Raw genomic sequence first — 13,153 nt, forward strand, 5'->3', positions numbered from 1 at the left:
ACGACGAAACAAAAAAGCGACGAGACAGAAAAAAAAATCTACTGCTCGGCCTTTCCGCTGCCGCGGAAAGGCGAGAATAGAGCACCAAACAGGTTGGAAAACACGGATCGGACAATGGATTTCAACCAGCTGTCGCCATGGTTCAAGGAAACTGCTCTAGCAGTAGTCACTGACCGATTTGTATTCCCAGTAGAAACATCACCAGCCTTGTTGGCTGCTTCGGTGGTTGTCGACTCGGTTGTCGACTCGGCGGGTGCCTCGACTTCGGGCTTCGACGACGGTTCCGGTTCTGCGGCACGAGCACTTGGCTCGGGCTCTTGTGCTGCGAGAGCATCCTGCTTAGTTTCTGCGGGCTTGGGCTCGCTGTCATTGATCTCAGGAGCAACGGCTTCGGACTCCTTGTGCGCCACGGCCACACCAGCAGCAATAGCAGCACCGGCGGTGGCTGCAGCGGCAGCACCAATACCAAGAGTCTCGGGGGTCAGGATGCTGCTGTCCTTGTTAGCGTCCTCTTCAGCCGGAGTACTCTCCTGAGCAGGTTCCGAGGAACCGGCCTCCTGGGCTTCAGGGACGGTTTCGCGCTGCTCGACAGGATGACCATTGGGCTCCTGCAGAGTGTCCTTCGAGGCGGTCTCTGGTGTCGCCTCAACCACTGGCTCTGGTTCTGAAACGGTCTCTTCGGTATTCACAGCCTCGACAGCAGGGGCCTCAGCTGGTGCGGACTGCGCAACTGGTTCTTCGGGGGCTGGTGCGTCAACATCAGGTTCCGCAGTCTCAGTCGCAGGCTCAGCAACAGGCTCTTCCTTGACGGGCTCTTCGATGACCTGCTCCACAACCGGCTCAGCAACAAGTTCCTCCTTGGCGGGCTCTTCGACGATCTTCTCCTCTGCAACCGGGTCCTCAGTTGCCGGCTCTGCAAGCGCACGTTCCCCAGACTCATCCTTGTGCTCTGGTTCCCCGGCGGGTTTCTCCTCAGCGACCGGCTTCTCCTGTTCGGTAGACGGCTCCACGGGGACCTCGACAGGGACCTCGACAGGGACCTCGACAGGCTCTTCTGGCTCCTGCTTCTCAGCAACAGGCTCAGGGACGGCCTCTTCGACGGTCTCAGCGGCGGGGGTAGGGGCTTCCTCCTTAAGAGCTTCCTCGGTAGTAGTCTCCGCAGCGGGTTCCTCGGCGACAGGAGCTTCAGTGGTCGTCTTGGCAGCGGGCATTTCAACGACTGGTTCCTCAGCAGCAGGTTCCTTTGCAACAGGCTCCTCGACGGCAGGCTCCTTAACAGATCCTTCAACAGGTGCGGACTCCTCAGTGGTGGGCTCTTCAGTCGAAATCTCCTCAGCATCTTGGACGGTCTCGGGCTCCTTGGTAGACTCCTCCACTGTCTTCTCAACAGCTTGCAGGGCGGCCTCAGGCTCTTCCTTCACGGCGTCAACGGCAGGGGTCTCTTCCGCAGCAACAGTTTCGACGGCTTGGGCTTCCGTTGCGGGCTCCTCCGCAGTCGATTTGAGGGTCTCCTCGACAGTCACCTCGGGAGCAGGGGTCTCTGCAGCTTCAGCGACAGGCTCTTCCTTCACTGCCTCAACAGCAGGCTCAATGGCCGGCTCCTGTTTTTCTTTCACAAGGGCTTCGGTGGCGGGCTCATCAGCAGTCTCCTGCTCCTCAGCGGGGGCCTCAGTAGTAACCTCAGCAACAGGCTCAGCAACAGACTCAGCGACGGGCTCAGCGACGGGCTCAGCGACGGGCTCAGCGACAGGCTCAGCGACAGGCTCAGCGACAGGCTCGGCGACAGGCTCAGCGACAGGCTCGGCGACAGGCTCAGCGGCGGGCTCAGCGGCGGGCTCAGCGACAGGCTCAGCGACAGGCTCGGCGACAGGCTCGGCGACAGACTCAGCGGCGGGCTCAGCGACGGGCTCAGCGACGGGCTCAGCGACAGGCTCAGCAACAGACTCAGCGACAGGCTCAGCAGTCTCCTGCTTCTCCTCGACAGGAGCTTCAGCAACAGTTTCCTCCACTGCCTCAGCAATAGGCTCGTCGTGCTTCTCCTCAACAGGAACTTCGGCTGCAGGGTTTTCAGAAATAGGCTCCTCCTTAACTGGTTCAGCAGGTTCTTCGGTGGCAGGCCGCTCCTCAATGGTGGCCTGGGCAAGCTCTTCAGCGGCCGGTGTCTCTACAATGGTTTCAGTCGATTCTTCCTTAGTGGACTGGGCCTCAACAGGCTCCTCCACAACAGGCTTTTCCTCAGGAGCAGGAGTGGTTTCCTCCTGAATTTCCTCCTTGGCCTCTTCAACGACAGGTGCAGTCTCAGCAGGGGCCTCTACGTCAGTAGCGGGTTTTTCGGCAGCGGACTCCTTAACCTCGACGGTGGGTTCTTCGCTTGGGGTCTCTATGACAGGAGTTTCCTTCACGGAATCCTCAGTAGCAGGCACTTCCGAAGGCTCTTCCTTGGTCTCTGTGGATGATTCTTCGACGTTTTCCACCTTGACCTCGTCAGTCTCCTTCACGGGCTCCTCGGCATCAGTGACAGCCGACTCCTGAGCAGTCTCAGGCTCAGTGGCAGCCTCTATCGCTACTGCGACAGCAGGGGTTTCTGCAGCGGGCTCTGCGGGTTCGTTGACGGTTTCCACCTTGACCTCGTCAGCCTCCTTCGCGGGCTCTTGAGTAGTCTCAGGCTCTTGAGTAGTCTCAGGCTCAGCATCAGCCTCCATAGCCTCAGCGACAGCCGGTGTCTCTGCTGGTTCCGCGGCAAGGGTCTCTGTAACGGGTTCCGCAGGTTCCTCAACTGCGGGGGTCTCTTCGGTGGTAGGAGCTTCGACAGGAGCAGCCGACTCAACGCGCTCCTTTGCCGGTTCCTCAGTCACCAGCTCTGCAGTGGGATCCTCTGTAGCAGGCTTCTCTTCCTCAGCAACAGCCTTCTCAGCCAACTCTTCAGCAGCCGGGGCTTTGGCCGTGCCATTGGTAGCAGGCTCAGCAACGTGTTCCTCAGCAGCGGAAGCTTCCGTCGTCCCGTTGGTAGTAGGCTCCTGGACCGGTTCAGCAGCGGGTTCCTCGACGGGTTCCTCAGCAGCCGGTGCTTCCGTTCCATTGGTAGTAGGCTTGACAGTTTCCGTGGCAGGCTCTTCCGAAGCGGCGTCTTCCGCCTGAACACCGTTTGTACCGTTTGTCGTTGGCACCTCTTCAGCCGGAACCTCCGGAACGTCAGAAGTTTCCTCAGAATGTCCATTCTCCACTGGTTTCGTCTCTTCTACTGGTTCTGTTTCTGTGCCGTTGGTACCGTTAGTACCGTTGGAGCCGTTTGTTTGGGTCTCGGGTTCGGAAATAGATTTTTCACTGCTTGTCACAGACTCTTCTCCAGCAGCCATGTCCCCGACATTCAGCACGTTTACAATGCCATTATCACCGGATACTACAATAGAGATGAACCAGTTAGTTTCCCGCTTTTGTCTAAAGATTTTTCTTCATCTCTGGAAAAGTCTTACCCTGCTTCGCACTCTCATCATGAAACCAAACAGCATCGTCCCCCTCCCCCTCACAGAACCGATACTGATACTGGCCTGGAGACAGCTTCATCTTGCGCGAGTAAATCCAGTCCTCGCTTTGTGGGGGGCGCTTGACGGTCAACTTGACGGGCTGCCATTGCGGGTTGGTAAAGGTACCAGAGAGGAAAAGCGGGATGGAATCGGAAGAGCGATGGAGGGCAATGGTGACGTTTTCCTTTTTAGCGGCCATGATGGATGATTGAGTCGAGATTGAGTTGTGAGTTATTCGTAACGTCGTAAATCTCTATCAAGTTGGGTTTCGGGTTTCGGGGATGGGTGAAAAAAAAATTAAAACAAAACAGCAGATATGGACAAAGATGAGTACTGTACAAAATAGGAGAGATAAAATAGTAGGTCCTCTCAGACAATTGAGAGGATGAATTGGGATGAAAGAAGAAGGTGTTAAAAGACAAAAGATGTGAAAGAGGTGAGGAGAAAATTGTTGGAGGGGTCCGGCGAAGATCTTCTCAGGTGACTTTGCAGCCCTCAGGCGTCAATCCCGTGACTCAGGCAGAAAATACACTAGTTGGCATAGCGATGGCACTATGCAAAATGGAATCCTGGCCTAAAATGCGGTGAAGCGAGAAACGGGCATACATACATGAGGCGAGGCGAAAGTCGGTCAATAAAGCCTGTCGAGTCACGGCTTGTGTGCAGCTGCATCCCATTCGCTGTTGTGCGGATTATGGAGACTGCTTTGCATATGTTTTAGATGAAGAATTTTTACTATGTACGAAGCATTCTAGCTATGCGAAGTCAATGAATGGATCCAAGATGCTATTCTCCGTTGCAATTTCACATGAAAGCTTTAAAACTTTTCCGGATGATCAACACATTACCCGATTGGGCAAGATTGGTGAGGCTGTCCACTCGCCCGGCTGAAGCACAAAGGCAATTCTGAGTCTAATGCTTGTAATTGGATCAAGATGAGGGGTGCAGCTTATTTGCCTTCCACAACATTTATCTTATCATAGCTGTGGCACAAAGAGCATGCAGAATCCCCGGATGTCGTGCTCTGTACGGAATATGGAGTGTCTAGATTCGTGAAACAATTGACTTGACTAGTCTGCGGTGTACAACAGGATCGCGATGTCGTGCCTGTTTAATAGTAACACAATTAAGCAGCATGAAGCATATCATAAGCCAATCAACAAGCAATTCATATACCGTCTCTCTCCCATTCGTTGCCGGTATTATCTCGCATCCTGCATGCGAGCTAAACATCAGTGTCAAACAACGCATCCCGGAAAGCTTTATTCGGTTTCTGTATCCATATTTATGCTCATTGGGAAGTATATACCGTGTCTTTTTTTTTTTTTTTTTTTCGAATCGGTTCTCTTTTTGGTGCCCACGGTTGATGGTTATATAGATGTATGTTCCGGAGCAAGTGCCATTAGCGTGCTGCATACCTGTACACCAATGGACAAGTACACCATGTGAGTGAGGATAGAAGATATAGGATGAAGGACAAAGAATACCATATGAGAAGCAACATTTAGGCATCACCCTATCCAGTCATATTGCGAGTGTATTTATTGGAGACAGATTGCTCTACATTCCATGACCTATGATTGATTGCTTATGTTGGGCTTGGTAGCCTAATGATGACCTATGATGATCCGACAAAGCTCCTATCTCAAACTATACTCTCCATATCTACACAAGCAAAGTGTCACTCTTGAAATCTACATATTTTAGTTACTCGGACCAGAACAAGAGATGGCCCTGAGCTGCGTGTCAACTTCTAGCATCCAGGTTCGGGTTATCCACAGTGGTATTGCTTGTACTAGTTTGTCCAATCAAATAGCCTCTGTAAATTTAGGTACTTGCTGCCTTCTGCAGCAGGCCTCTATCGAAGTAGCATCTGACTTGGTTGATTTGCAGTCCATACATGCCGGTACCCCCCTGGGATTTGGCAATCTCATAAACAAATGACTGGGGGAGTGACACTGGCTCCTTTCCATTCTTCAAATGCAAGTTGTTGATAGTCTCCACAATCAAAGTATGCACGTCGGTTCCCTCGTCGCTCAAAAGGGTCATCGAGATCACATCGTGCACGCAGCATTTGAACGGCTCATAAAGGTGGATATAGTACCCCCAGATTGCCTCTGCACCATGAATAATCGACTGGTCTGTGTTCACTAGGATCGCAGTGGAAGCATAGTACTTGGTCGGAGATGTAGTGGTCTTCGCGGTAGTGAAGTCAACAGCGTACTGGGCGTAGAAGGAGAGGACACGGTTGGTTGTGATGGTCCGAGGGGGGTGGGCAAGCTTCAAAGGTCCCTTCAGGACCACGGTATTTTTAACCATTGTTTGGTAACAATGGGTGAATGGAATAATAATAGTAGGTAGGAAGTGGTGACCATCAGGGATCAATTGAATATATAAAACGAAAGCACTGCGGAGCCGGGCAACAACCGAATAAACTCGAGGGCAGGGCCGTTGATCTGATTTGTAACAATACATATAAAAAGACTTCCGAGGAAGCACTGTTGATCAAGATGCGCTATAGGACTTTCCTAGGTAGTCTCGAGTCATTTTTCGGACCGCGGTTAGGTTTATCGCGAATGGATAATGGAGCCAAATGACTACGCCTAGCTGCATACCGGAAAAGTCACTAAACAATTTCTCGTCTTTTCATATATAAAAGCAAGTTTTTTAACATTCGTCTCCCATATTCTAGAGGAAAAACAACCATTGCGGGATCTCGTCAATCTCTCAAGCAGCTAACCCTGACAGGATAATTTTTAGGAACATTATTTTTTGGTCTTACTCAGCTTTGCACCAGTTTCATTGTTTTTATCTTACTATGTCTTCTGAACATACATCAATTCATCTGGCAAAGCGCCCTGAGACTACCATTGTTCCTGGTGAGACATTTGTTGCAAGAACACATCCGGCGCCTGAACCAAGTGAACTTCAAGATGGTGAGGTTATCCTGGAAAGCCTTTATCTAAGTCTAGATCCTGCGATGCGTGGCTGGCTAGACGACCGACCCTCATATATTCCTCCCGTTGCGATCGGTGAAGTCATGCGTGGCTTTGCTTTGGGACAGGTAATTGCCTCACGATCAGAGCGTTTCCCTGTTGGATCCTACGCCGTCAGTATGATTGGTTGGACCGAGAAGGCAATTGTCAGTGAGAATAGTCTGGAAGCCGTGTCCATGCCTGACTCTACCTATGGAGGCCGTTTGACCGATTTTCTAGGCGTGCTTGGATTAACGGGAATCACGGCATACTGGGGAATGGTTGAAGTCGGTCGTGTCCGCCCCGGAGATTTTGTGGTTGTCTCAGGTGCGGCTGGGGCGACTGGTTCTATTGCTGGACAGATTGCGAAGATTCATGGCGCCACCGTATACGGGATCACTGGTTCAGATGAGAAGTGTCGTTGGCTAGTGCAAGATCTCAATTTCGACGGAGCGCTGAACTACAAGAGCGAGAATTTCGAAGACGAATTCAAATCTTTGACTCAAGGAAAGATCGACCTCTTCTATGACAATGTCGGCGGGCAGGTCCTCGACTTGGCCCTTGTCTGCGCCAGGAAAAATGCTCGATTCGTCATGTGTGGTGGAGTCAGTCAATTCAATGAGCCTGATGTGCAGGGCCCAAAGAATTACCAAATGATATGGAGAATGCGAATTCGCATGGAAGGCTTTATCGTCTTTGACCATATGGACCGAGCTCTCGAAGTCAGACAGAAGCTCAGCCAGTGGCTAGCAGAGGGCCAACTGAAGCAGAGGGAGACCATTGTGCGTGGTGGTGTACGACAAGCGGAAACGGCCTTGACGAAATTGTATCAGGGGTTAAACATAGGTATGTTTTTTATCCCCTTTCTCTTTTGTTTATTTTATCCCTTCTCCGTCACCAAATATACGCTCAGTATCCCATTAAGATATTGGCACTAAATAGTTCTGTACAGGAAAACTTCTTGTTGAGGTTAAAGCTCCGTGAAGGGAGTTAGAAGACCATGACGAGGCTCTGTCGATACTCCAGTGTCCCTGTCTGAAAATGCTATCCAATAGAAGCGTTGAATATATATTCGCCTTAAGAGGCGTTGCATCATTTCAGGGTACGAAGATGGCCATAGTGTATTTAAGCAACGATAGCAGCTCAATGCTTTCATTTGTTCTCATACAGCAATAAGGATCAAATCTAGTATGGTGGTACAACTCTGTTTTTCAATATAGGACAGTCGACAGTACCCTGATTATGCAATTGGCAAATGTTATCAACAGCCGGGATGCTAATAACCTAACTTCTCATTTGTGTCATTAATATGACGCTGAATGCCACACAATTGGCACCAGTCTTAACCTCGTCAGGGAAACTATAGGCAGTATTCATTACTTTGGAATGGACCGCAGTTGTAAAGTATAGGCATCGCTAAACCAAAGGGTCAGTTTGATGAGACGAGATTGCAGGCTCGGCTTTGCATGCTTTATCTGGCTTTCTTGTTGGAGTGCAGTGATTTTAGCCTAATTAATCAGGACAGGCCCCTGAATCATTCATGATAACTCCAAAATCGCTCCAGTGCCGTTCCCTGATCACTCTGGGTATGCACTATCTTGCTCCAGATACGCTCCGGGCCGCTCAGTGAGTCAAAAGCAGCGTGAAGTTAGACCAAAAACAGGAAGGGAAGGCCCCCAGTTTTCCGCAGAAATCATGTACAGTAGTCGCGACATTACATAGTATGCGACATTGGCAAAGGATGCAACGCGATTTCTCGTATATTGCGTGTTTTCAAGGACGCTTAAACGACCTGATCCTGATGTAGTTATTCGAATATATCATTAAATTAACTACAATTGGTCTATCATTCAAAACTTCACCCACAATGCCCAATTCCGACAAACCCCCCTCGCAACAATAAACGCCACTGTCGCTGCCAGATACATCACGCCCCCGAAGATAATCAATCCCTGGTAACCGCCATGATCCCGTTCCTGAATCGCACCTGCAATCGGAATCCCAGTGAGTGTCCCGATACTTGAGATCGCAAACGTCGTGCCATTCCGTTTTCCCAGATCCTCTGTCTTGCATACTTGCGAGATGCACACCGGCGTCAAACTGATCGCTGCACCGCTCCAGAAGCCGAAGAGTACTGCATAGCAGATTATCGCTGCTGTGTTGTCGCCTGCTTTGAGCCAGAATGCTAGTGTTAGGATTGAGCATACTAGAGCTGTGGCGATCATGACGTTGAATCGGCCCAACTTGTCTGCTAGTAAGCCCGGGAGGAACCGGCCGGGTATAGCACCCAGGTTCAAAAATGCGATTAATGCATAAGCAAGCGTATCGTTCATGCCAATATGGACGGCATACGACGCGATGTAGGTGATGGGAATGAAGACGGCAAACTCCACCAGAAAGACGGCCACAGTTGTTGATGCATAATGCACATCTTTGAGGGCTTTCAAATCGACTGCGACACCGGCCTTTTTGTTCAAAGGAAATCGTGTCTTGATCAAGAAACAAGCTGCTAAGCACAGTATGGCGCTGACTAGCGCAATAATCCGGATGGCCCAGGGAAAGCCAATCTTAGGCGCGGCGAAGAGGATGATGATCGGGAACATCACACCCCCAAGGCCACCTGCAGTACAGGCGATGCCGGTTGCTAGTCCCCGACGGACGTTAAACCAGTGTCCGACAGAAGCTATGGCGGGTGTAAACAGCAAGCAGGCAGAGAGGCCTCCGAGTACACTAAACGAGAGGAAGATTTGGTAGTATTCTGCTGCAGTTAGACATGTGTATATTGCATGAGCCAGTGGATATGACGACGCACCCTTGCTAAAGCTGAGGCAGATCATGGCAGCAACCATGCCAATTGATCCGGGAATGATAACATAGTTCGGCCCGTAAGCATCGAAAACCGGGCCTACATATAAGTTGGTAACAGCATTCTAGAAACACCGGACCACGAGTCACTCACCCACTTGAGCTGATCCAATGTATAAAAAGAAGCTATACGCCCCGTAAATCCAGCCAATGCTAGACTCAGAGTAATCTTTCAGTTGATGGCCCGCAGTCCAGGCATGCAAGATCCCTAGGCTGTTCAAAAGTCCCATGGACGGGATCATGGCACACCACGACCCCAGCACGACCAGCCATGCTCGCAGGCCTCCTTCAGGATATTTATCGCTTTCATTGGCTGGCCCAGAAGCCTCCGTAGGAGTCGACTCGCATTCTTTCGTAGTCATTGTGCAAGATGTTGCTGAGTACGAGAACATTCAAAACCAAGCTCTCAAGAACATATATATATATAACCCATCCCGACTGACAGCACTATGGCGTGACCGTTGATTAGAAATACACTATCCTGATTATCAAGGATATTGCAGTTGGATTGCAGCTCTTTGCAGTTTCTAACCCTGAGTAGAAAAGATTTCCTTCCTAGGATGTCATTTCTTGGCGCCGGATCACCCATTTGTTGACGATACCGAGACCACTTCGGCGATAAGTTCGGCGAACCTCCCAATCGCCTGGATGCTGATATTGGATAGCCCACGCTGCTCTTAGCTGAACCATTGAGGTGAACTAGACCGCATTAGCAGTCATAATGCCACTTTAGATTTTTGCATGTCAGCTGACATCCAGCCAATCAGAATTCAGACAAACGGAAGCACAATAGGGCTGCTGATAAGGTTATCGATAAGCGATAAGATAGGCCGATACAGTTGATCCTTGAGTCTTGACTTGACTTCAATGTTCTCTCTTACTCTTCCTGGACACGTCTTAAAGGACATTCCAGTACGTAACCCAATTTGGCTACTTCGAAGATCACCACATTACGCCGAAGACATGCGTCTGGGTATAGGAAACCTAGCTGATTGCGGGTGCTCACCCCGACATTTGGTGACGATGGATCAAATTTTTACCATCCTGCCTATTTCGATTGGCGGTTCTAGAATATCGGAGTAGCGACTGAATATCTCGGTCTCTTCTTCTACCGATGGTGCCATTGTTGGCAACGTATAAGGCCAGCTCCACTCCGCGCCCTCCGGCGGCACAAACAACGACTTCGCCGAACTTCTTAACTTTAATACACGATTTCGCCGTTGTTCGGCGGCAGTTCATCATGGATTATTCACGTCCTTATCGCTCAAAGCGTCACCCCCCATGCGATCAATGCCGTCGCAAGAAATTACGGTGCGATAGGAACGCAGAAAATACTTGCCAGCGATGTCTACAGCGCAACACACCCTGTTCATTTAATCAGTCTCAACCAATCGAGCCATCTCCATCGACTGTACTTCCGGGTCCTGTTCCTCATCCAGCACCAGACCCAGCTCCGACCCCAGCTCCTGCTCCTGCATCAGTTCCGTCTGTTTTCAGTGACTCTCCTCTGTTTCCTATCGGAACTTCAATCGATCTCCCTTTCATCACTGAATCCACGCCCGGGCGATTTGGCCAGACTATACAGACCCTTGATCAACTTCCGGGTTTTTCAACTCAGGTAATCGGCGCGTCAGGTGAATCTGATCCTTGGCTACTGCGACATTGCCGGTTTGATGATCGTGGATTTCTCCGGTTTCATCAGGTTCATTTTCGCAATGCTGGAGGAGTTCCTCTTGACGAAAAGATCCCGGTGCATTTCTTGGTGACGGCAGAAGGGCTGTATGATGCTTCCAAGGAAGCCGCGGGGTTTTCCAAGAGGGCACTTGCTCGGGAGGAGCTAGAGGCATTGGTTCCGGGTGAGTGTGGACAACGGCTTGTGGCGCTGTATGCATTCACCCCGTGCACACAAACTGATCAGATACTAACATCAACCAAAGCTTCGTCAAGTTCGTCTATCCAACACTCCCGGTCATTTCAAGATCGCAGTTTGGAATCTCGCCCTTGCAACCTATCCCCGATCAGCAAGTTCTTCGCAACACTCCTGTCCATCTCTTAGCAGCCATCTACGCGTCCGCTCAACCATTTCTCAAATTCGACGAGTACCTGTGCTTCGTCAACGCCTACACTCAATCACCAACAGAAAAACTTTGGCGCATGGTCCTGGAGCTGCTGCTGGAAGAGATCCACACTCCTCATTTGTCTGTGATACAGGCTGGTCTTCTCTACCTGCACAAACCATTGAAAAACAACGAAAGCGCTCTCGCAGATAGTCCCTTTACCTGGTCGTTTGTCGGTCTGTTAGTCGGTCTGGCAACGTCATTGGGACTAACACTAGAGTGCCGTCCAATGGGATTACCGGCATGGGAGAAACGCGTGCGTCGTAGACTCTGGTGGGCGATATATAGCGAAGACAAATGGCGCTGTCTGCTTATGGGTAGACCGCCATATATCCGACACGATGAATGGGATGTGACGGACTTAGATGACCAGGATTTTATCTTGGACCGATTGTCTGACGACCAAGCACGGCAGGCCGGCCTTCCTTTTCAGCAATTTAGCCGGCTATCGTGTATAGCAGATGAAGTGCAGCATGCATTATTGTAAGTCACTAACTCATTCATACCAAGAGCCAAACCTAACACGGACAGCTCCCTGCGATCATCACAGCGCCTTTCATCAAACTTCTCCGAGTCCCTCCATGTTGCTCGCGCTCTTCTCCAGAAGCTCAAATGCTGGTATTCAGTTTTACCACCGCAACTCAAAACACACACAGGGCACTTCACCATCGACGACCCAACACCACAATCTACCTCCACCAGCCTACACTTTGCTTATATCCTCCTTGAAATATTCATATTTCGCGCTCTACTACGACCCCTGGTCCGTTCTGCAACGCCACCACCACTCTTCGAAGAGGGCTCAGAACCACTACCAACAATGGAAATGCATGACCCGGAGAGCTTCAACCTCATCGACGACTATATTTCGGAGATCGTCGAAGCGGAAGAAATCGAACCCGTGCCCGCTATTGAAATGACGCGCGAGATGGGTATCGGGACAGTCAAGGCCGCGGAAAACTGTGCGGCCATCATGCTGCGGTTGGTTATGCGGATGGTGTGTAGTGACTTGGCTGGGTTTTGGTATTCTTGTACGTTGTTCCCCATTATCTTCATCTACTTATGCGAATCGTGTACTAACGCAACCAGGGAGTCGAATCGGCTTCGCCACCGTCTCCAGCTTCATGCTTCTCTTAGTCGTGCAAGCTTCGTCTAGGGATCATGCAATCCGTGCAAGACGACTGGTATACATGTGGCGACAGGCATTACGCAGCCAGAGCAAAGGTTGTGACTTGATGGACCTGGCTCTCGTTCGGTTGGATGGGATACATTGGACGGGGATAAGCCGGAATTTCTATCTGCCTAGACATGTTGAGGAGGCGCTTAATACGGACTGACCTTGGGCGAGTGGTAATCAGTCGCAGAAGTGATTGGTTTAGTCGCAAAGTTATCCCATCCGATTGATCAGGATACCCACGGTAAGACATGTGAGCATGCATGCAAGTGTGCATATAGAAAAGAGGATGTGACCATGCGGGTCGGACACTTGCTGAATTTGGCATCCAATATGCCAGTTGGGCGTGCGCTGAGTCAGATACTTGTTCAAGTCCACAAGATCTTATCAAATACATGAATCAGTCTTTCGGCCGTGCAAATCCGTGTTCGCATCGGGAGTTGACCCTACGGCTGCACGGTCCACCATCTTATCACATTTGGTTACTTTCCTGGCTTT

At 50.5% G+C, this 13,153-nt stretch overlaps 5 protein-coding genes across 5 annotated transcripts; 2 read left to right on the forward strand and 3 right to left on the reverse strand.

Moving 5' to 3' along the window:
* Positions 1-38: 38 nt before the first annotated feature.
* On the reverse strand, positions 39-3,723 carry EURHEDRAFT_376406 (PT repeat family protein; the record flags this gene model as incomplete). Its single annotated transcript, XM_040778847.1, has 2 exons — positions 39-3,400; positions 3,474-3,723. The coding sequence occupies 2 exons, from the start codon at positions 3,721-3,723 to the stop codon at positions 39-41; spliced, it is 3,612 nt and encodes a 1,203-aa protein (XP_040640158.1).
* A 1,628-nt stretch (positions 3,724-5,351) lies between these two features.
* Positions 5,352-5,843, reverse strand: EURHEDRAFT_401545 (uncharacterized protein; the record flags this gene model as incomplete). The annotated part of the gene is made up of 1 exon (XM_040780095.1): positions 5,352-5,843. One exon carries the CDS (start codon positions 5,841-5,843, stop codon positions 5,352-5,354), a length of 492 nt encoding a protein of 163 aa, XP_040640159.1.
* A 499-nt stretch (positions 5,844-6,342) lies between these two features.
* On the forward strand, positions 6,343-7,483 carry EURHEDRAFT_401546 (NADP-dependent oxidoreductase; the record flags this gene model as incomplete). Its single annotated transcript, XM_040780096.1, has 2 exons — positions 6,343-7,345; positions 7,452-7,483. 2 exons carry the CDS (start codon positions 6,343-6,345, stop codon positions 7,481-7,483), a joined length of 1,035 nt encoding a protein of 344 aa, XP_040640160.1.
* Positions 7,484-8,349: 866 nt separating this feature from the next.
* On the reverse strand, positions 8,350-9,726 carry EURHEDRAFT_514329 (putative oxalate/formate antiporter; the record flags this gene model as incomplete). Its single annotated transcript, XM_040786257.1, has 3 exons — positions 8,350-9,257; positions 9,312-9,404; positions 9,459-9,726. 3 exons carry the CDS (start codon positions 9,724-9,726, stop codon positions 8,350-8,352), a joined length of 1,269 nt encoding a protein of 422 aa, XP_040640161.1.
* An 878-nt stretch (positions 9,727-10,604) lies between these two features.
* Positions 10,605-13,102, forward strand: EURHEDRAFT_522200 (Zn(II)2Cys6 transcription factor; the record flags this gene model as incomplete). The annotated part of the gene is made up of 4 exons (XM_040786860.1): positions 10,605-11,220; positions 11,283-11,964; positions 11,992-12,512; positions 12,571-13,102. The coding sequence occupies 4 exons, from the start codon at positions 10,605-10,607 to the stop codon at positions 12,816-12,818; spliced, it is 2,067 nt and encodes a 688-aa protein (XP_040640162.1). The 3' UTR covers positions 12,819-13,102.
* Positions 13,103-13,153: the final 51 nt, after the last annotated feature.

This window comes from Aspergillus ruber, assembly GCF_000600275.1.
Source record: "Aspergillus ruber CBS 135680 unplaced genomic scaffold scaffold00008, whole genome shotgun sequence".
NCBI classification, from domain to species: domain Eukaryota; kingdom Fungi; phylum Ascomycota; class Eurotiomycetes; order Eurotiales; family Aspergillaceae; genus Aspergillus; species Aspergillus ruber.